General features: G+C 51.3%; 2 protein-coding genes across 3 annotated transcripts in view; both read right to left on the bottom strand.

Moving 5' to 3' along the window:
- Positions 1-2749: 2749 nt before the first annotated feature.
- On the bottom strand, positions 2750-6669 carry SMIM12 (small integral membrane protein 12). The gene is made up of 2 exons (XM_082667172.1): positions 6552-6669; positions 2750-3700 (listed from the first exon to the last, which is right to left on the bottom strand). Exon 2 carries the CDS (start codon positions 3693-3695, stop codon positions 3417-3419), a length of 279 nt encoding a protein of 92 aa, XP_082523298.1. The 5' UTR covers positions 3696-3700; positions 6552-6669; the 3' UTR covers positions 2750-3416.
- Positions 6670-11912: 5243 nt separating this feature from the next.
- The window catches only part of DLGAP3 (DLG associated protein 3), a gene marked incomplete at both ends in the record, with an annotated part of 37807 nt that continues 29122 nt past the window's right edge, over positions 11913-20597 (bottom strand). Inside the window, 4 exons of one of the 2 annotated variants that reach the window (XM_082653071.1) lie at positions 11913-12131; positions 12834-12977; positions 13217-13308; positions 14269-14753. In XM_082653071.1, coding sequence (XP_082509197.1) covers positions 11913-12131; positions 12834-12977; positions 13217-13308; positions 14269-14753 — 940 coding nt within the window. The remainder of the gene's footprint in view (positions 12132-12833; positions 12978-13216; positions 13309-14268; positions 14754-20597) is intronic. The other variant, XM_082653072.1, reaches the window with a different exon arrangement.

Here is a 20597-nt window from a genome sequence, read left to right as displayed (position 1 = left end):
CCCTGGGCCGCTGAGGGCAGAGAAGTGATCCCGGCCATGCTCAGACGGGATAACGCAGCTCTAAAGCCACCACTATCACCAGGCTGGGAAGAGACGAGGCGGGGCCGGGAGGGGTGCGTAAAAGCCCCAAGTACATCTACTTACTAATGTGTTTCAGTGAATCGTGACTGCTGGGCCAACCCAAAAGAGGGTCATGTGCCTCCAAGGTGAATCAGCAAGTGTGGAAGAAAACCAGTCCATGCCCTGGTTGGTCCCAGCAAGCCTGGCCCACCTTTGCCCCATCCACAGAAACCCTGCTGCCTGATGATACCTGAGCAGAGGCAAGAAAGCACGCATGATCTCACAGCCCCGCGGTAGCAGCGGAGCTCAGCCAGCCCGTGGGAAAAGAGCGAGCCAGCTGAGAATACTAACAGACTTGCTGGAGGCAAAAATTCAGCGAGGGCAAGCCCGAGGAAATAAAATTATTTAAAAGGAGCACAAAGTGAGACTAGAAAAAGGGAGCAACTTGGACTTCCAAAGATAGTGCTTCTTCCATCAGGCACTGGGAGGACGTACATCAGTGGTGGCAGGGTTATTCTAAAATATCTGAAAATCCAAAAATGTCTTAGTCTGTGGGAAAACTTTTTTTGTGTTATTTCTGTAGGTTTTCTGTCCTGTTATGTTTTGCTTAGGCCGATATTAAACTACATATGTGCAGGATGCCCAAAAGTGTTTTGAGGGAACCAATCCTGGGATCTAATGTTTGCCACAGTTGTTAGACTGCTTAAAAACAAAGCACACCTCTAAGATTTCATTAGAAGGCAAGGGGCAGCTTGACAGGTGGCATATTGGCAGCCACTGGATCAAATTAACCCTATGGGTATGTTAACATGCTTAGAATTTTAAAAAAAATAAATTTTCAACATTTAAAAATCAGAAGTTTCCATACCACACACCTCCCCCGTCCCCCCAAAAAATCTGAACTTCTGGCATCTTTTCGAGAGGAAAACAACAATCTGGTATCTCTGGCAAGCAGCACAAATTGCACGAAGCTGCACAGCCACTGCCCCCTTTAGGCAGGCCTGTGCTTTTCTAGCACCTGGCCTGGCCGCTCATTTAAGCCACCTGACTGACCCCTGTAGGCAAGAGAGTTTGCTACTGGTGGTTTAGCCCAGTGAAGGGATCCCAGGCTTGGTCGTCCTCAGGACTGCCACAGGGGGGCAGCACTGGTCTGCCCATGAGGCCTGGACAGCCTGAGCCTGTAACCAAGCTGAGCTTACTAGCACATCCTTCCAGAACCAGAAACCTCATCCTCACTTCAGCAGCAGACCCTGCTTCCCCACGCTCCCCATCGGATTTATGCCCTGAGAAGCAACAGCAGCTCATCTCAACATTCCCAGCAGGCCTCGGCGACTGAGGGGAAGCCACCGAATCGACTTGCTCCTCCTCCTCTGGCTTCTGGCTACCACTTTCCACGTCCCCCCGCTCCTCCCACCCCACAGCCGGCATCTCTACCTGTTCAGGAATTCTACCTTCACCCACCTGTTAACACCACTGGGCCTCAGATCCTGAGGTAAGAGGCAGGGCAAACACCCTCCTCCTTTTAAGGCAGGTTCATTCTTCATCAAATGCTCATTACTTGTCTTTGCTCACTCAGGTTAAAGGTCAGTTGACTTCATGAGGCAATAGGTTGGCTCTCTGCTCTCACCCCTTCCAACCTCACCGACAACATCTTTAGTGGCAGCATTTAGTATAAGCTCCTACTGCCCTTCAGGAAAGACATTTAGTATTATGCATTGAGGCCCTTAAAACTGTTTGTCCCATTTCATCCAAAATGCCATTTACTCTTAGAGGAAAACACAGGCAGAACACTCTATGACATAAATCACAGCAAGATCCTTTTTGACCCACCTCCTAGAGAAATGGAAATAAAAACAAAAATAAACAAATGGGACCTAATGAAACTTAAAAGCTTTTGCACAGCAAAGGAAACCATAAACAAGACAAAAAGACAACCCTCAGAATGGGAGAAAATATTTGCAAATGAAGCAACTGACAAAGGATTAATCTCCAAAATGCCATTTACTGTTCCTACCATTTAGTCCAAAAATGCAGGAAAATCCTTATATAAAATACTCTTTGCAGTATTTCTGCTAGTGAACGACCAGAAACAACCCAAATGTCCAGCAATAGGGAAACTGTTAAAAACAAACTATGCTGTATTCCCACTTGATGGGCAATTACACAGCTAATGAAAACAATTAGGATTATGAGGACCATGTGATAAGATAGGAAAGTGATTATGATATGAAAACACTATGTACAGTAGTATCTAAAAAAACTAGTCCAAGAATTAGTGAAAGATACCAAAATGTTAATATTTTATCTGTACCAGAGCCCTCAGAATGTGGGTAACCTTTTTTAAACCCCTACCAAATTTAATGTACATATACTATTATAAGGAAAAGTATGTGTGCATGTGTGTGTGAAGTTGGAAAATTTGATAGCAATTGTTAAGCTCCTTGGTCTACTCTTAATGTAGACTTTGAAAGTATATAAGCCTCATGTCATCATGATAAAAAGGCCCTTGGGAACCTGCGCCTCCAGGACTCACCGCCTCCAGGATCCAATGCAGCCACGCTAGTAAAACAAAGCTTCCGGGGCCCCAAAGTCCTTAGTTAAAGGCCAATTTTATCCTACCCGGAGATGCCTGCTTTGCATAGCTCCTAGGAGACCCCAGCACCACCTGGAAGACAGGATTAGATCAAAATGGTTCTCAGACGCCACTTTAATCAAGTTTTGCACTACACAGTGACGGGGTGGGGGGTGAAAGACAATGACTGTTTTCAAGCAAATTCACCTGCCCCAAGGTGAACAGCCTGGGCTCCCAAGAACAAAACACTGCTTTCCTTCCCAGGGGAATCCCCTTCCTGAGCTGACAGGACAGGATTTCAGGGAGAATGCGCACAAAGGCCAGAGCAAGCTAGCTAAGGGAGCCAGGGAGATTTCTGAACTCTTCCCAGTGCAAACTAGAACTAGGCATGTAGGTACCCTCCTAAAGGCATCACCCCAATCCCAGCCACTCCCACCTGAGGCCAAACTGCCTCCCCACAGGGACTGACAGCCAATGTTCACTTCATCACTCTCCTCCCTGTGGTGCACCTAGCAACGCAGAAGCCTGAGCAGCTGTGGTCACCATCCAGCAGAGGCAGCCTTCAGGCCAGAACCCTCACGGGCCTTCCTCTTCACTGGCCCCTCAGCTACTAGTGTGTCTGCCTGGCCATAGCAGAGCAGCCAGTATATGTGTGGCTGTGTGGGGCGGGAGGGGCCAGAAGAAGCAATAAAGTAAATCAGATGTGGGTTCTGGTTGCTGGGTCGACATGGTGGCAGGACCAGTCCTGGCCCCCAGAAGGACCCATAGGGCCCTGTGTCCTCCATTAATTCTTCTCCGGGCGGTTTCTGTTCAGGACAGCTTTAGGGGCAAATTCCAGCTTGTCCTTAAGGCTCACGACCTGGGTGTGGTCCTTGCCTAGCAGCTCATCCAGCTTGCGGTCCTCCCGGCGCTCCGAGATGCTCTTCTCCTCCTCCACAGGCTGGAGATCCTTCCCCCGGATGAACCATTCCAGGTGGTAGCCCACAGCCCCAACCACGAAGGCCACGGGAAAGGTGACATAGGGAGCATAGGTACGCACCACGGTCCAAAGCACAGGCCACATGACATCTGCAGAAGAGTAGGAGGCCGCATTAGGGAGAAGCAGCACCCCTTCCCACCAAACACGGACAACCCACCAGGGCTCTCCACTCACCAGGCAGCCTGGCACAATTTACTGAGCATCCACCCCATGCAGGGCAATGCAAGAGGGCACCCTGCTTTATGCAACAGTTGGGTCTCCGAAACAATCCAGGAAATTTCAGAAGAGTCAATTGTTAGGGAAGGGGGAAAGAATCTCATTTATGTACTACACTCTTTGACAATTATGCAACCACGTATGGCAGCGTTCCCCACGAGAGGACCTCTGAGCCTTACCTAATAAAGCTTCAATCCTACTGTTGACCCCAGGCCCTCCCTGCACAACTTGCCAACATTCTAAGAGCGGGTAAGAGCCTTTCTCTGCTCTACAATATTCCTCCATCAGCAGAGCCAGCCATCCTTTCCCCACCACGCTCACCGCTGTGAGTCTCCTGTCTCCAGGTTAATGAGAAGTAGTTCCTCTGCCCCACATAAAGAATAAGCAACGTATTCAGGCAGCCAAAACCCCAAACCATTACCCAACCACTCTGGATTTTAGATAAAGATAATGGTTTTTTCCTATTCTGAACCTGACTTTTCTAACAAGACAAACCTCTTCCTTACAAATCTGCTTGCCAAACCCCTTTCAAAATACACTCTCTTCAACCAAAGCCATATCCTCGTATTTGCATAAACTCCTAAAAATATCACCAGCCCATTATACATACTCTGGACACACTAGAACTTGAAAATTCTATGTTAAAAAACTACTGTACAAGAAGTGGAAAAACAAAGAAGTGGAATGACCCCAGGGCTTCCAGAAATTAAGTAAGGCAACACCAGGATAATGTAAAAACACAAAAACTGGGTCACTCTCAGCCATTTAGTCTCAAATGATTATTATCATTATTAACAATTATCAAAGACTATTCACAACTATCATAATAGTGACAGCTCCATTTATTGAGCACTTATTACATGCCAGACCTTGGGCTAAGCTCTTTATATATACTCTCTCCTTTAATCCGCATGTCCACTCTCTTGATGTAGCTGGCATGACCAGAGGGTTAAGTAACGTGCCCAGAAGTCTCAACTGAAAGATCATTCCTTTTGTGCCCCTGCAGGTATTTCTCCAATCTAGCTATTTCTGGTCTGAACCTCACCAAAGTTAAGATGACTCTCTCCCCCTCCCTTTGGTTCCAATTCTCTCTGGAAGAACCCCAGCATTTTGTGGACCCAAGACTATAATGGACCATCACCAAGGAAAAAACTGCAACAGCTCCAAGACTGCCCTCTGAGTCCCTGTCTTAGCACCAGGCACTATGCTGGACAATTAACACACTAGTCATCATCTGATCTTCACAACACCTCTATGAGGTAGGAATTATTAGCCCAGATTTTTGTTGAAGGCCACAAAGGCTCAGGGACATAAGCTTAACTTGCCCAAGATCACCAGAAGTGAGAGAGACATTGACTGGAACCCAGGCCTCTCCAACTTCAACACCTATGCTCCTTCTACTGGAAAGAACACACTGCAAATAGGTGTATGGTTTCTGTCCAAATCCCGGACTTGAGAAGAACTTACTGCAATTTTTTCCCATCAGCTTGGCATTTCACTACCTAGAAGAGCTTCCCTTTTTGCAAACTCTAAGATTACACTCAGAGATTTGTGACATTACAAGATTTAGGAGTTGTTAAAAGAGGCACCCTTGAAGAATCTCAAACCTAATATTTCATTTTCTTTCCTACCTGTAAGCAAGTTCTCTATAAGTAAACACTTTTCCTAAACAGCAACTCTCCACTCAGATTTCCAATCTGTCTTCAAATATATGAAGCATGAGTCCACAACTAATATTGCTTCTCACATGCAGCCCGAGGTCTCCCTCTGTGGTCGGGTTCACATTCTAATCATTCCCAAATAACGTAATCCTTTCATTTATTCAACATTTATAACCACTTTCTCTGTGTCACACATTGGGCTGGCCTACCCCATTTGTCTGCATTTCTCAAAGCACTTAACCCTCCAAGAGGGAAAGGCCCATGTTTGTGCGTCCCCACTGTGCCCTATTCATCCCCCACCCCTCCCACCACGCCCGGCATTAAGTGCTTAAAAAGTCTGGTGAATGAATGAGAGCCCAAGCAACTCATTTGTGTAAAACCACCGCAGTCATCTAACCACCCGCCCTCGAAAGGCGGCAGGAACACAGCAGGTGCCTTTGCTGATTACAAGAAGCTAGATACTCTAACAAGTCATCTCCAGGGTGTCAAAACGAAACAGGCAAAAGTGGCAAATATTTCCAGCCCCGCAATGAAGGAGCCTGAGCGTCCGGTGAAGGTCAAACGGTAAAGGTTGCCGGGAAACCTGCCCTTGTGCCGGGGACCTCGGAGGCCCTAGGAGACGCGAAGCCGCAGTCCGAGATTTGAGAACTGCTAACAAGGGCAGAGGAGACCTGACTGGGTGGAAGAATTCATTCTGACCGGTACTGAGCCCGGTCCGGGTATGAGAGCGCAAGGAGGTCAGGTCCAAGGGTCTGCCCTTCTCCCTCCTCTAGGTTCCCGGTCCCCTGCCCCTATCCCACCACGCTCACGGCCTCGGCTGGTCTGTCCTCACCCACGTGCCTAAGGCCGAGAAGCCCGGGCTGCAGAATGTCTGCAGGGCGCTCAGACTGCCACGCCGAGCCCGGGGAAGAGAGGGAGCAGTCTAGCCTGGCCAGGGCCGCAGCGGACGCTCGCCATCTCCCTTCCCCTAACTCAGAGGTCAAGGCCACCAGCCGTCGCCACAGCTACGGGCGGCCCAGCAGCCGCTCGGGGGTAGGAACTGCCTGCCGGGACGAGTGCTCACCCGCGCCGCAGCTCACACCCCGCCGTCCGGCCCCAGCCCTCCGCCCGCGATCCGCCCGCGCTGGGGGAGCTCCGAAGCCGCCACTCCCAGCGGCCCGCGAGACCTCGCCCCGGACCCCGCCCACCGGCGCCGGCTCCCTCGGAGCGCAGGGATTGGCTGAGCTCCAGAGCCAAAGGCCTGAGGAAGCTAGGGCTCCGCAACGGGCCGCGCTGCGCAGAGGGCCACAGCGCCCCCTCCCGGACAGGAGGTTTCCCAGTGACATCACCACGGGCTTTCGCGTGGAGAAAGTGGAAGGTCACGCATTCATGTATTCAACTGATGTTTATTAGGCTTCTTCTAAGACCTTGGTCTGGGCACAGAAAAATAAAAAACATGATCCTTGACCTCAAGAAGGTCTCAGCAGAGTAAAATCTAGAACTCTTAAGAACTCTTCTGGTCTGGGCTAGCTTTCTAGCAGCGTGACCTTGGGAACATTGTCAATCTGCCTGAGCCTCCTTTCCTTCTTATGCATAGAGGTAATAACACCTATTTCACAGGATGTTGTGAGAGTTGATGAAACAATGTATGCAAAGTGCTGTGCTGGCACATAACAAGCAGGGAAATAAATGGTACTATTGTTAGTGTACAAATAATTAAAATATAGTAAAACCTGTCTTACTTGACCCCTTAGGTGCAAGTATTCACTGCCTCCTCTGTGTCCCCACTGCGCCCTGTACAGATGTCTACTTTAACACATATAGAAAAAAAAAACACCAAAGCTTAAGCTCCATAACACCCCCACCTAGCCCTGTCTTTCCACCTTCATTCCACTAGTCTCAGGCAGGCGTACTTATTTACCTTTGGTAACACATACTAAACCCCTCTTATTCCCCTCCCCCACGCAGACCAAACTGTTTCACACCTCTGTGCCTTTATTTATGCTTTTTCATCTACCTGGAGTGCCCTTCCCACCTTTCTTTACCAAAGTAGCTCTGTCTTGTTTTTCAAGCTCAAGGGACACCTTGGTAGGAAGCCTCCTAGATTGCATTATCAGGGTAGATTCCCTTCCTTCATGATCTCAAAGATCTCAATGCTAAGCTCTGACAATGGAGGTGGAGAAAAAGGAACAGATAAAGAATAAAGAAATGTGTACGAAACCATTATTAGCAGAACGTGTTCACTGAGGGAGGACAAGGGAACAGAATTGCCCAGAATAACTAGCATTCAGTCAGCCAATTAACATGTGCTAGGCATTGGGGATGCAAAGATGACTGGGACCGTGTTTTCCCCCAAGAGTTGTCTGACTAACAGGGAAGCAGAGGGGTCTACAAAATGTCGAGAGAGTGTGAGAAATGTGATGACGGGAGCATGCACAAGTAGCACAGAGAAGGAGCCCCAGGAAGAATCAGGGGAGGCTCCCCAGAGGAACCTGCCCTTGAGCTAAGTCTCAAGTAGTGGCTAGCAGTTCTGTCAGGCAGAACTGAGTGGGGCTGCAGGGCACAGATTTAGGAATCAGAGAGTTGTGGGTTCAAATCCTAACCCTGCTGCCTGCTAATCTCAGAAAAGCTGTTTACACTCATTGTTTTAAAAAAGACAGTAATAGTACCCACCCCCCTTTGGTTGTTCTGTACTAAATCACCTAATGTGTATAAAATGCTTAGCATTTACAGTATATGGCACCTTCTAAGTGCTTGGTAATTGATCACCAGCATGTTTAGTATTCCTCAAATTTACTCCTCCTTCTGTAATGTCCTATGTCCATTTATGGCATTACTTACTCACCAAGCCAAAAACCTGAGTGACACCTTCAAGGCCTCTTCATCTCTGCATTATTCCCCAGATCCAGTTTATAGCACCTATGCCTCCTGAATGTCTCTCAAATTCATCATCATCTCTTACCTGGACCACCTTGGCAACTCCCTTCAATGGTCTCTCTGCCTTCCATTGCCTCCTCCAGTCCATTTCTATTCTGTTGGCCAAAGAGTCTTTCAAACACTTAAATAAAACCATGGACTCTCCAACTTAAACCCATGGCTCCCTTCCAGCCACATCTCCTTTATTTCCCCTCTACCCGTTCTAGCCTGTCACCTCTCTCCAGTCTCTGCTCTTCCCATTATCCCACACACACATAGCATTCCATGCCTTTGCCTAAGCTGGTCGGTCCTTTTGCCTGAAATGAATGTCTTCCCTCCTCATCCCTGACTACAAAACTCTTAATTCATCCTGCAAGACCCAGTTCAAAAGGCTCCTCTTGCAGAAAGGTTTCCTAGACTCGCCGGCTGCTAGAGGCTCCCTCCTCTGGTCTCTTCAGCCCCTCTGGGAGAGCAGGCCTCCCTTTGTACCATAACTTTGTGTTTATGCGCCTTGCTATGGCCAGATGGGAGCAACTCAGGCACAGGGACTGGATCTAATCCTTCACATGTCCATGGAGCCCAGCACAACTACCTAGGCCACAATACCCTAAGGAGACTCCCCACATGCCCCCTACATTAGCCCCACAAGGGGAGATTTTAGACATCACATCTGTAGCAGGATGCCCACACAGTCTTGGATGCTACCCGGCTCTCCGTGTCCATTCCCATATACCTCATGGTCCCGGCAAGCCTGGCCCAGTTTCTGGGAAAACACAGAGACCCATAAAAATCTATATAATGTAGAGGTTAAACTTGGACTCAGCTACTTCCTGGCTTCGTGGTTTGGGCTAAGTTGTTGAACCTCTCCAAGTCTCGGTTTTCTCATCTGTAAAATGGGGGTGATAACAATACCTGCTTCATAGGATTGCTCTGAGTATTGTCTAGTTCAAACCTCTCCCAGCTCCCCATTTTCGAGAAAACTGAACCTCAGGATGATAGTCACTCAGCCAGTGCCCCACTTGGCAAATCTGGGGGAAATAGACATATGAACATTTCTAGTTGAAACTCTGAGTCATCCAATTTCAGTATTCCCAAACCTGGCTGCCATCAAAATGATGCAGTGGTTAAGAATCTGCCTGCCAATGCAGGGGACACGGGTTCGAGCCCTGGTCCGGGAAGATCCCACATGCCGTGGAGCAACTAAGCCCATGTGCCACAACTACTAAGCCTGCGCTCTAGAGCCCGCGAGCCACAACTACTAAGCCCATGTGCCTAGAGCCCGTGCTCTGCAACAAGAGAAGCCACCGCAATGAGAAGCCTGTGCACCACAGGGAAGAGTAGCCCCCTCTCACCGCAACTAGAGAAAGCCCGCACGCAGCAACGAAAACCCAACGCAGCCAAAATAAATAAATAAGCCCAAAAAACTCATCTGAGAGCAAAGACTCTTCACTAAGTCTTGCACAGGGCCCAGGAATCTGTTTGGGATCAGCTCCAGGCTGATTCACTTTTGGGAATTCGGGTCGCACGGGAGCCCTTTTCACCTCCCAGTGGCCTCAAATGAGTGTGTGTGGGAATATGACCTCTTGCTTTTCAGGTGGTCTTCCAGACCAGCCTGTAAAATATGTTCATGCCACTCTCTTGTTCAAAACCCTTCTGTGGCTCCCCGTGGCGCTCAGGACCCAGGCCGACCTTCCTCAAATTGACCCAAAAGCCCAGCATGATCAAGCCTCTGCACTCCCAATACCTCTTTCTCCTCCAAGCCTCTGCACAGCTGTTCTCTGATCTTGAACATTCTTCCCAGCCCTCGCCCTCCTTCAGTGGCTAATACCTAGTCATCTTTCCAGCACTCACCCTTATAATGTAACTGCTTACTTACTTGTCTTTCCCATATGGCTGTTAGCACCATAAGAGCAGAAACTAACTTGTTCAGAGCTATATTCAGGTGCTGGACAGGGCCAACAGTGGTTCTTGATAAATATTTGCTGAATACATGAATGAGAAGAACTGGCTAGTCCAGTGTGGCCCAGAAGAGCAGCCAACCCTTTTGGAAGGTTCTTCGTCCTGCCTCAGAGTCCACATCAACGCAAAGACTAGAGAGAGGGCTTTGTAGGTAGGAGCTGCCATTCAACTCCTTCTGGGCTCAAAAGGCTTTAGAGCTAAACGCTCAGGATTTACATTAGACAGACTTGGATCCACCACTCTTAGGCCTGCCTGTGACTTTGGCCAGGGCCCTTGACCTCTCCTGGGCTTCAGCTTTCTCATCTGTTGTAAGGATGAGCTACGTTCATGTAAAGCACTCTCATCTTGCCTGACTCTCAGCAAGCATCCAATAAACATTAGCCATCACTACTAGGTTTGGGATGCCACTGAGCTTCCCAGGAAAGTTCTGTTCTCTCTTTTGTTCCCCATCAATGTATACCCATGCACAGGAGGCATCAGAAAACATGACAGCACAGAATTGAACAGTTTTCTGGAGCGGAAAGAACAGTGGCCCCTTAGGGAAAAGGAAACCAATATTTGCCCACATCGAAGAACAGCAGCCCTCCTGTTTATGGAGCACACGCTGTGTGTCAGGCATTGGGCTCTGGGCTTCCCTCTCTGGGGGAACCCTGGGGAACTGGAAGGCAGAAAGGGAACCGGACTAAACTAGGAGGAATTGGAAGACAGGCGTCTTCACCCCACCCGGGCCCCTTCAACCCACCCGGGCCCCTCCAGGAGGGCTCAGGTCCTCTGTCGCCACCCGGCGGGGCCGAATCCCCATTCCCCCAGCTGGCCCAGACAACCCCGCTCTCCCCAGACCAAAAGCCTGGGCTCCGGCCTCTCCTCCCTCCACCCCCTGTCCCAGGCTCGGGCAGAGGTGGCTTCTTCTGGAGAGAGCAGCTGGCTCGAGTGCAGTTCTGCCGTTTTATTTTTCCTGGGATACTCAAGGGGATGTGGGAACAGCCACAGGTGTGGTGAGGGGAAGCCCCCATCTCCCCTCCCCAGCAGCTGGGAAAGGGGAGAGGCCCAGGCGCCCTGGTCCTGGGTTGGTCCAGCCACTGTGGTCCCTGGGCCCGGTGGGCTGAGGGCTGAGGGTAGAGCCCCTGGGAGGGTGGGGCGGGCTCCTAGGCGGGGTTCGGGAGTCTTCATAAAAAGCCACGAAGCTTGATTCCCCACGAAGCCCAGCCCCGCGGGGTGGGGGGGACGCAGAGCCCAGATGGGGGACCCGGCCCGGCCTGGCCCGTGGGGTAATGGCAGAGATGGTGCCCGTGGGGAGGAGGTGGGGACGAAGCGTCGGACCTGGAAGGTGGGGGGTCCCGGTGGGAGCGCAGGGCGGAGAGGCACGGCCCCCAGCCCAGCCCGGGCGCCTTCGCGTGGGGTCGGGAAGGTAAAAAACCCACGAGACCGTGACGGGCAGGAGGGGCCGGGGCGTGCGGTGCCGGCGGGGCGGGCGCACGGGGCAGCCCGCGTTCACAGTGACCTCGACGCTGGGTGTACAGTACGGGTAGAAAACCGCGGGCCCGGGCCCGGGCTGGGCGGGCCGGGCCGGTCACAGCCTGGTCTGGGCCTCGGGGATGTAGATCTCGATGCTGTCGGCGCTCTCGGTGGCCGAGCTGTGGCGGAAGGAGGCGGCGCGCTTGGCCGCCAGGAGCCGCTTGCGAGCTTCCTGCCGCTGCCGGTCCACCGAGTCCAGGGAGCGCTCCTTCACCGGCACGCCCCGGCCCCGCAAGGGCTTCTTTGGTATCGGCGGAGGGACCTTCTTCTCCTCCTGCCGGCAGAGGAGGCGGCACTTAGTTTGGGGGCGGGTCCCACCCGACTTCCCAACCGGCGCCCCCGCGGCCCGGAACGGTTAACAGCGCGCGCCTCTGACTCGTGAGAGCGGTTCTTGAGAGCGTGTGACGGCCCCCGAAGCCCCAGGGGTGCTTGTTCTGCCAAGGTGAAACCCACATTTTTCATTTTTTAAAGAGATGGACTCGAGCGCCTCCTGGTGGAGCCGTTTTCCACAACTCGCATCAGAGCGTTCGCTCCCTCCTGGTCCAGAGGAGTGCAGTTCCCCCCGACGCAGGCAAGGCAATGAGGGCTCACGTTCCAGGCTGCTGGGACCCATCACTGACAAGGTCTAGTGAGATGAGGGCTGAGGGGACCTTGAAGGTCCCCTCTGTGCCGAGGTCCAAGCTGAGGGCAGTCTGCCCTTCTGGAAGCTCTAGTTTGGCTCCCTCAAACGACAGCTGGTCCGAGGTGGCTGCAGCCACCAAAGGGTTCTTGCAGCTCAGGCAGTGATGAGCAGTGGGACCAAGCAGAGGGCAGTGACCAACAGCAGGGTCGAAGAGGGTCACCATCACCTGTCCAGGACTAGCTTTGCTGCCCAGGGTCGCTTCTCCTGCCTTCCTCCCCCCGCCCCCACCCACACTCTCTGGGGAAGGGCGTTTTCCAGGGTCTGGACTCTTGGTTTGAAGGGACCTCCCCCCACCTTAGGCTCCAGGAGTTTCCAGCTGTTGGCCTTGAGTTGCTGTAGCTCCAGGAACTTGAGGGTAACATCCTCGATAGAGAGCTGCAAGAGGTCCCAGAAACCCGCCAGGTCCTGGAAGGTGGGCACGGGGAACGCAGTGGGGTCCTGCAGTGGAGGGAGACAGAGGGGAAGCAGTCAGTCGGCAGGGTCTGAGCCCCAGCTTGGACCAGAGAAAGCCCAACCCACCCTCATTGTCAGGAAGCTCAACCTGGGAGAGCGGGGAGGGGACTGGGAGGTAGGGAGACAAGACAAGACAAACACCTGGTCTCACTTCCAGGCGTACACACACTCCAGTCCCCTACCAGGTACACACACCTGATAGGCTCCGTGCCATGGGCACTCACCATGCTTTGCTGACACAGCCGGAAGAACTGCTGAACCTTCTGGGACAGGAGAAGTTGTGTGCTGCCCACGGCACTGCGGATCTTCTCCAGGACTGGAGAGCAAAAGGAGATGCGGGGAGAGGAAAGATGCCTCTCCTTACCCAGCCTCCAGGAAGTCTGCCCTGAATGACTGACCCCTCTGTTATCTGGCACCGTCTGTCTATCCGTCTGTCTCCTCCGGCCCCCTCCCCATCCCATCCTCAAGGTCATAACAAGCAGCTCCTATCCCACTTCACCAAGAAGACTGTCTCCTCAGACACTGAGGTTTCTTCTTTCACACGATCTACACATCTTGACTGCTTATCCTCCTGTGTCCGCTTCCCTCCCATGTCAGAGAACAGATGGAAAGCGGTGCCAGCCTAGCCCAACAGCCTTAGCCAGGCACTAGCTCCGTGGCCACTCACTGGCAGAACTTTGTCACTCCTCAGTATATGACTCCTTGGCTCACTGAGAATTACCAAATAATGTCATGTGCATGACTCTTGTCTGCTAGTCACTATCCCATCAAATTGGGGATTCTGCGGTTAAGACTGTGTCTCCCCTCAGACTGGACTTGCAGGGAAGGGCATGTCCTCCCTCGTGCAGGGCCCTGTCTCCCTGGCTGAATCTCCTTCTCCTAGGCCTCAGACATGAGCTGACACTGTGCACTGCCTCCCCCTCTGCCTGAAGTCCTGGTCTCACACCTGGATCAGACCTGGATTCCCACACCAGCCCCGATGGGAATAGGGTCCCCTCAATCCCCATGGACTTGGGCTGGCAGCCATCTCCTAGAAGGCCCAGCCCTTTCACCCGGTCACTTTCCCAGTCCTAGCTCCGACCTCTGAAGCTGCTCCCTGCTTCCTTCCGAGAGCTCCCAACATGCCCTACTGCCAATGGGAGCCACCAAGGTCTGGGGCCATACGAGCAAACTGTGAGAAAGGCACAGTCAGGCCCAGCCAAAGGCCTCTCCTATCACATCGCGGTAGTGGCCGCCGCCGCCACGATGCCTCCGTGCCCGGGGTCCCCTCACTCACTCTCCTCCGGCAGTTCATAGTCCTCCGCCTCGCGCTCCATCTGCTGGCACCAGTGCTCCAGCTTCTCCACCTCCGCCCTCAGCATCTTGATGAACCACTCGCCATCCCGTGGGCTGGGGGACGTGCGGCCTGAGTCGGGGAGGCTACGTGAGCCGCGCTCCATCCAGGAGTCACGGCGCCCGGACCCGGGGCCGGGGGTAGGGGCAGGGGCGGGGCCGGGCGACCCATCGGTGGCCGGCGGCTCATACGGCAGTGGGTAGCCCTCGCGGTAGGCCCACTGGCCCTGCGTGTGGACCGTGCGGAAGACTGAGTAGGTGGGGGCCCGGGGCCCGGGCTGGGGCTCAGAGGCGTGCCTCTGGAAGGAGCGTCCGAACTGCAGGGCCTTGTCTTCTGTGGCCACGGTGGCCAGGCCGGCCAGGCCCTCCAGCTCCAGGTCGGCCTGCACGCCGGCTGTCACACTGTTGGAGCGCTTGAACCTCGCCCGCCTGGTGAGAGAGCTGGCGGTTATCTCTGCCCCTGCCCAGTCTCATCCCAGCCCTCACCCGCACCCCAGGCCAAAAGGAAACCTACAAAGTGATGGACATTAATTCACAACCTTTAAATGTATCAGTCCTTGCCATGGGTCGGTACATAACATACCTACCTGTTGCACCGGTTCTGGACAGGGGTGATATTCAAAATATTTAACCACCTGTACTTCATGGGCAGAACAGATGCTGGCAGACACCAATCAGACGGACAAAGCCAAAGTGCTAGGGCATCACCCCGCAGAAGCTGGATTGTGGGCCAAAAGGGCCTGGGGAGGGTCCAGGGTGGTGGTTCTTTACCAATGAACACAGCATTATTTCAGCATTTTAACAAACAACGTGTCTTCGCTAGTTCATACCAGCTGTACGGGTATATCCTCAGTCCTATGGAGAGATGAATAAACTATAGCACAGAGAGGCCCACAGTCAGCCAGCTGGAAAACAGCGGAGCCAAGATCTGGACCCAGGGCTGCCACGCTCCACAGCCCAAGAACTTCCCACCACACCAGCTGCTAGAACATCAGGAAGAACTGCCTTAGAGCAGCTGGCGAGAAGGGGTGGGCTGCAGCTGGGAGGACTTCTCCTCTAGGGACCCCATGGCTCAGCACGGAGCCTGGCCAGACACAGTCAGCGGGTGCCAGTGGAGCTGAATTAAGTTGTTGGCAGGAATGACACAGGGCCTGGAAATTTCTTGTCTTTGAGTTAATAATATGCAAATCTTATGCAAAACAGAACGTCAGTTGACCTTGTTCTCCCCCTCCCCACTGAGTTCAATCAGAGTGAGGGCTCTTTTCTATGAAGAAGTAAGTGCTCCCTGAGGCGCATGAGGTTGGGGTCAGATAATAGATAATACTTAAAGAAGAGAGAGTCAGGAGATGTGAGGGTGCCAGGGAGAGGTGAACAGACGTTTGAGATCTGGAAATTCAAGGACCATGAAAGAAAAGCCCATGTGTCCTAAGCTACCTCCACCCTCATATGGTCAGAAGAGAGAGGGTTTTGGGGGGCCAGATTTAGGGGCTCCTCCTGCTTCCCAGAAGACTCCCCCACCCCCCACAACTTTAGCCTTCCTCATGCTGCCTGGGCCTTCTCTCCCTGCCTGCCTGCTTCCCTCCAGCTGGCGGGCTGCCTGCTGGGAGCCTGTTGCCATAGAAACCAGACCCAGAAGGATGCTGCAGGACCCAGGAAAGAGAGGTGCACTCATGTGCAGTCCCCAGCCAGCCCTATGTCCCAACCCCCACCCAGAGAAAGAGAAAGCAGGAACATATCCGCATTGCCTCCCATGTGGTCTTCACCTTGGCACCTGCCCTGGTCGGGGCTTGCATCTCTCTTTCCTTGACTATTGGATCAACCTCCTTTCGGACACTGCTGCCTCCACTCAGAATAGCACAGAAGAAGAGCAGTGGATTGCGAGGCAGACCGGAGTTCTAACGCTGGCCTTGTTGCTATGTGCCTTTGGGAGGTCACTCACCCTCCACCTGGGCCTCCACCTGGGCCTCCACCTGGGCCATCTAGTACGTATATATGTATGTGTGTATATAAAATACACTATATGATATATATGAATATGTATTATATATAAACACACACACACATATGCTATAAAATGACAGGAATGAACCAGTGCCAATGCCAAGGTACCTCCTCTCTCTAAAATTATACTTTGCAGGTGGGGGATGAGTGAAATAGGTGAGGGGGATTAAGAAGGACAAATTTCCAGCTACAAAATAAATAAGTCACAGGGATGAAATGTACAGCATGAGTAATACAGTCAGGAATATCGTAGCAACTTTACACGGTGACAGATGGCAACTAGACTTACCGTGGTGGTCACTGAATGACGTACAGAAATATTGAATTTGTGCACCTGACACTACACAGTGTTGTAGGTCAATTACACTTCAATAAGAAATAATAATAAAATAATTTTTTGAATCAGATAAAATGAAATTATACCTTTTAAAAATTATACCTTGTAAAATTATACCTATGCATATTTTAAGATCTGGGGCCCAACATTCTCTCACCAATCCACCCAGCACTGGAGTAGTCTTTCTAAAGCTGACCTCTGCCCAACCCATTCCCCTGCGCAAAACCCTTCCATTGCTCCCCATTGCCAACAAGATAAAGCCCAGGCTTCCTGTGCTAGCATTTACTCTGGATGCAGTCCTCTCTGGCCTCATCTCCCTTGAACCCTCCTTGCTCCCCAAGTAGATTATACTGGCCCTGACTTCAGCCTCTGCACGTGCTATTCCCCTGCCTGAAATGGCCTTCCTCCCCCTCACTGCCTGTTGGTTCCCTGCTCAAGCCCCCTCCTCTTCTGTGAGCCCCCTGACTGCCCCGAGGCCATCCTCGTACCATCCCTCCCTCAGCCGTCTTCTTGCATTTGGAGGCGGTCCCACGGTTTGGTTACCTTGCTCTGTTTCTGGTGAGAGTTTTGTACGTCTAACTGAACTGTCAGGGTGCCCTTTGGCTCCCTTTAAATATTTTTGTGCTTTGAGCTCGTTAGCCTCTGGCTCCTTCGGCGCTCCAGCAATTGCAAACCACACAGGTAAAGGTGGGGCTTGCCCCAATAAATACATTAGTGAAGATCTGCCTTCCCTATTTGCTTTTCTGTTACCCCCATGAAACATGGAGCTGTCCTTTGTCATCACTGGGTCTGTGCCTTTCACTGTCCTCTGAGGGGTCCTGAGAAGATCACACTGTATCTTTTTTTTTTGGCTGCGTTGGGTCTTCGTTGCTGCACGTGGGCTTTCTCTAGTTGCAGCGAGCAGGGGCTACTCTTCGTTGCAGTGCGCGGGCTTCTCATTGCAGTGGCTTCTCTTGTTGCGGAGCACGGGCTCTAGGTGCACAGGCTTCAGTAGTTGTGGCATGTGGGCTCAGTAGTTGCGGCTCATGGGCTCTAGAGCACAGGCTCAGTAGTTGTGGCGCACAGGCTTAGTTGCTCCGTGGCATGTGGGATCTTCCCGGACCAGGGCTCGAACCTGTGTCCCCTGCATTGGCAGGCAGATTCTTAACCACTGCGCCACCAGGGAAGCCCCACACTGTGTCTTGATGGAAGTAGGCCACGCAGTCTGGAACAGAAGCATGAATGCCCCAGGCTTCATGGTTCTCAAGTCAGTACCTCAAGTAGCTCTCTCACTGTGTCTACTTGAAGGAAGACCAAAGAAATTGAGGAGCTTATGGGATTACTGGAAACACAATCTTCACCAACACTTCCAGCCAGGAGCCAGAGATCTGCACAGCACAAGCAGGAATGGTCATCTTTGTGCAAGTGGCATTTAAAACCAGCAGTGTGAGACAAGATCACCCAAGAAAAGAGAAATGGAACAAAGATGCAAAGCCCTGGGGAACACAGACATTTCAGGGGCCAGTGGAGACGGCAGAGCCCCAGGCATGTCTAAGCCAGAGAGGAAGAGGAGGAAAATCAAGAGAAAGTCACCTAAAGGCAGACAGGGGACCACAAAAGGATGAAATCCTCAAAAAAGGGTCTCAAGCAGGAATGAGCAGCCAACTGGAAAATGCAGCCAGTTGAGAATGAAAGGTGTCCATTGACTTGGCAATATGGAAGCCACTGGTGATCAGGGCAAGAGTCAGTTTGGTGGAGTATGGGGGCAGACGCAGATGGGAGGGGGTTGTCACGAGGTGGAGAAAACTAGGCAAGACAACTCTTCCAAAGGGCTTGGTTGAGAAGGAAGGAAGAAAGAAGACAATGTACCTTTAAGGAAGGCATGATCTGGTTATTTGTCAATTGTATCTCCATAGAGCTTGAGGGGGAGAAAAAGGAGGGACATCTGGATGCTTCTCACATGCCATATCCCCAAGGGGTAGGAAGAATAATGGCCACCCAAAAAAGTCCATGTCCTAATTCCCAGAACCTATGAATATGTTACCTTCCACAGCAAAAAGGACTTTGCAAAAATGATTACGTCAAGGATCTTGAGACGAGATCCTGCAGTCTCCAGTTGTGTCCATTTTAATCAAAAGGGTCCTTATAAGTGAAAGAGGGAGGTAGGAAAGTCAGAATCAGAGAAGCAGATGGGACAATGGGATCAAGGTTGGAGGGATTGCCTGTGAGGACTCAACCCGCCGCTGCTGGCTTTGAAGACAGAAATGGGCTACAAGCCAAGGAATGCGGACAGCCTCTATAAACTGGGAAAGGTGAAAAAATGGATGCTTTCCAGAGACTCCAAAAGGGGTCAGTCCTGCCAACACCTTGATTTTAGCCTAGTGAAACCCAGTTCAGACTTCCAACCTCTAGAAATGTAAGATAATAAATATGGACTATTGGATGCCACTAAATTAGTGGCTATAATACTGTGCTGTAATAATACAGCAGCCGTAGGTAACTAATACAACCTGTAAAGAGAAGTCAATTCAAGCTAGAGAAGAGAGAGGCAGTAATCCAAGGACCAGATAGGAGGGGAACAAATAATAACCACTTTACATGAATCAATATGCTCGGCCCTCACATTAGTATCACCCCTACTCACAGACGAGAAAACTAAGGCTTAGAGAACCTAAGTGACTTCCTAAGACCAGACACTTATTAATTTAGTGCAGTCTGTCTGCAGAGGCCAGCTCTTAAACCATTACACTCCACTGCCTTCCTAGGACGGAGGGACAGGAGCAGCTTTAACCAGAAAGGCAGATGCCTCAACCCCTGAGGCAGGACTGCTGGAGGAGGCAAGGAAAGAGATGCAGTTGGAGGCTGGTCCGGCAGTGGAGAGGGGTCCCACCAATGACCTCAGTCGTTACAAAGAAGTAAGCAGGGAGGTCGTCTGCTGGAGATTTGGGGGTGAGAAGGCTGGGGGAGGGAATGAGAATGAATAGTTTTAAGGAAGGTAGGCTAGCAGAGTGGTTAAGCATGTATGCGCTGGAGCCAGAATGTCCGGGTCCAAAACCCAGCTCTATGGCTCGTGCCTCAGTTTCTTCATCTATAAAGGAGAATGATAATAGTACCTACTCACAGGATTGTTATGAGATAATGTATCTAGGAAACTTAGAACAGCACGTGGCCTGCCCACTGCAAGTGTTAGCTGTGACATGGTGAGGCAGGAAGGTTTGTAGCTCACACTGAATAAAAAAGGGAGGTGGACAAGTAAAACAATGGGAGTGTAGCTCTGAGAACCCAGCCAGACCATTGTAGTTATTGATTATTATGATTGCTGTTGATCATTCCCATCTGTTCTCCCACAGCACTCTGAATAAAACCTTTTTTATACTCCATATCACATTGTATTGTAGTTAGTTATTTACATATCTGTCTCCCTTACTAAATTGGGCACTTCCTCAAATAAACGTTGGTTATTTGGTTGGTTGGTTGGAAGGGAGGATAGTAGAGATTACGAATCATCCCCCAACATCCATTCTCCTTTCTTCCTTAGTAAAAGAATCCCACGATTTTAAGCTAGACACAGGGCCCCTTCAAATAAAGATTCTTTTACCCATCTCCCTTGTAGCTAGGTGTAGCTATGTGGCTAAGTTCTAGCTCAGAGGTTATAAGCAGAAGTAGTATGTGCAACTTTCAGAAAATGTCCTTAAAAGGAGAGGGCAGGCCCTTCTTTGTTCTCTTCTCCTCCCTGCTGACCATAATGTAGATATGATGGCTGGACCTCAAGCAGCCATTTTGGAACATGAGATGGAAGCCACGTGCTGAGGATGGAGGAGCAATAAGATAGAAGGAGGCTGGGTCTGACACTGCGGAGCACGTACCAGCCCTCAACTGACTCTCTGGACTTCTAAGCAAGAGAGAAATAAACTTCTATCATGTTTGAGTCACTGTCATTTGGGGGTATTCTGTAA

Source organism: Grampus griseus (assembly GCF_964374135.1).
Source record: "Grampus griseus genome assembly, chromosome: 1".
NCBI classification, from domain to species: Eukaryota; Metazoa; Chordata; class Mammalia; order Artiodactyla; family Delphinidae; genus Grampus; species Grampus griseus.
Note: the sequence above shows the minus strand (reverse complement) of the source record. Positions and strands in the feature narration are given on the sequence as shown.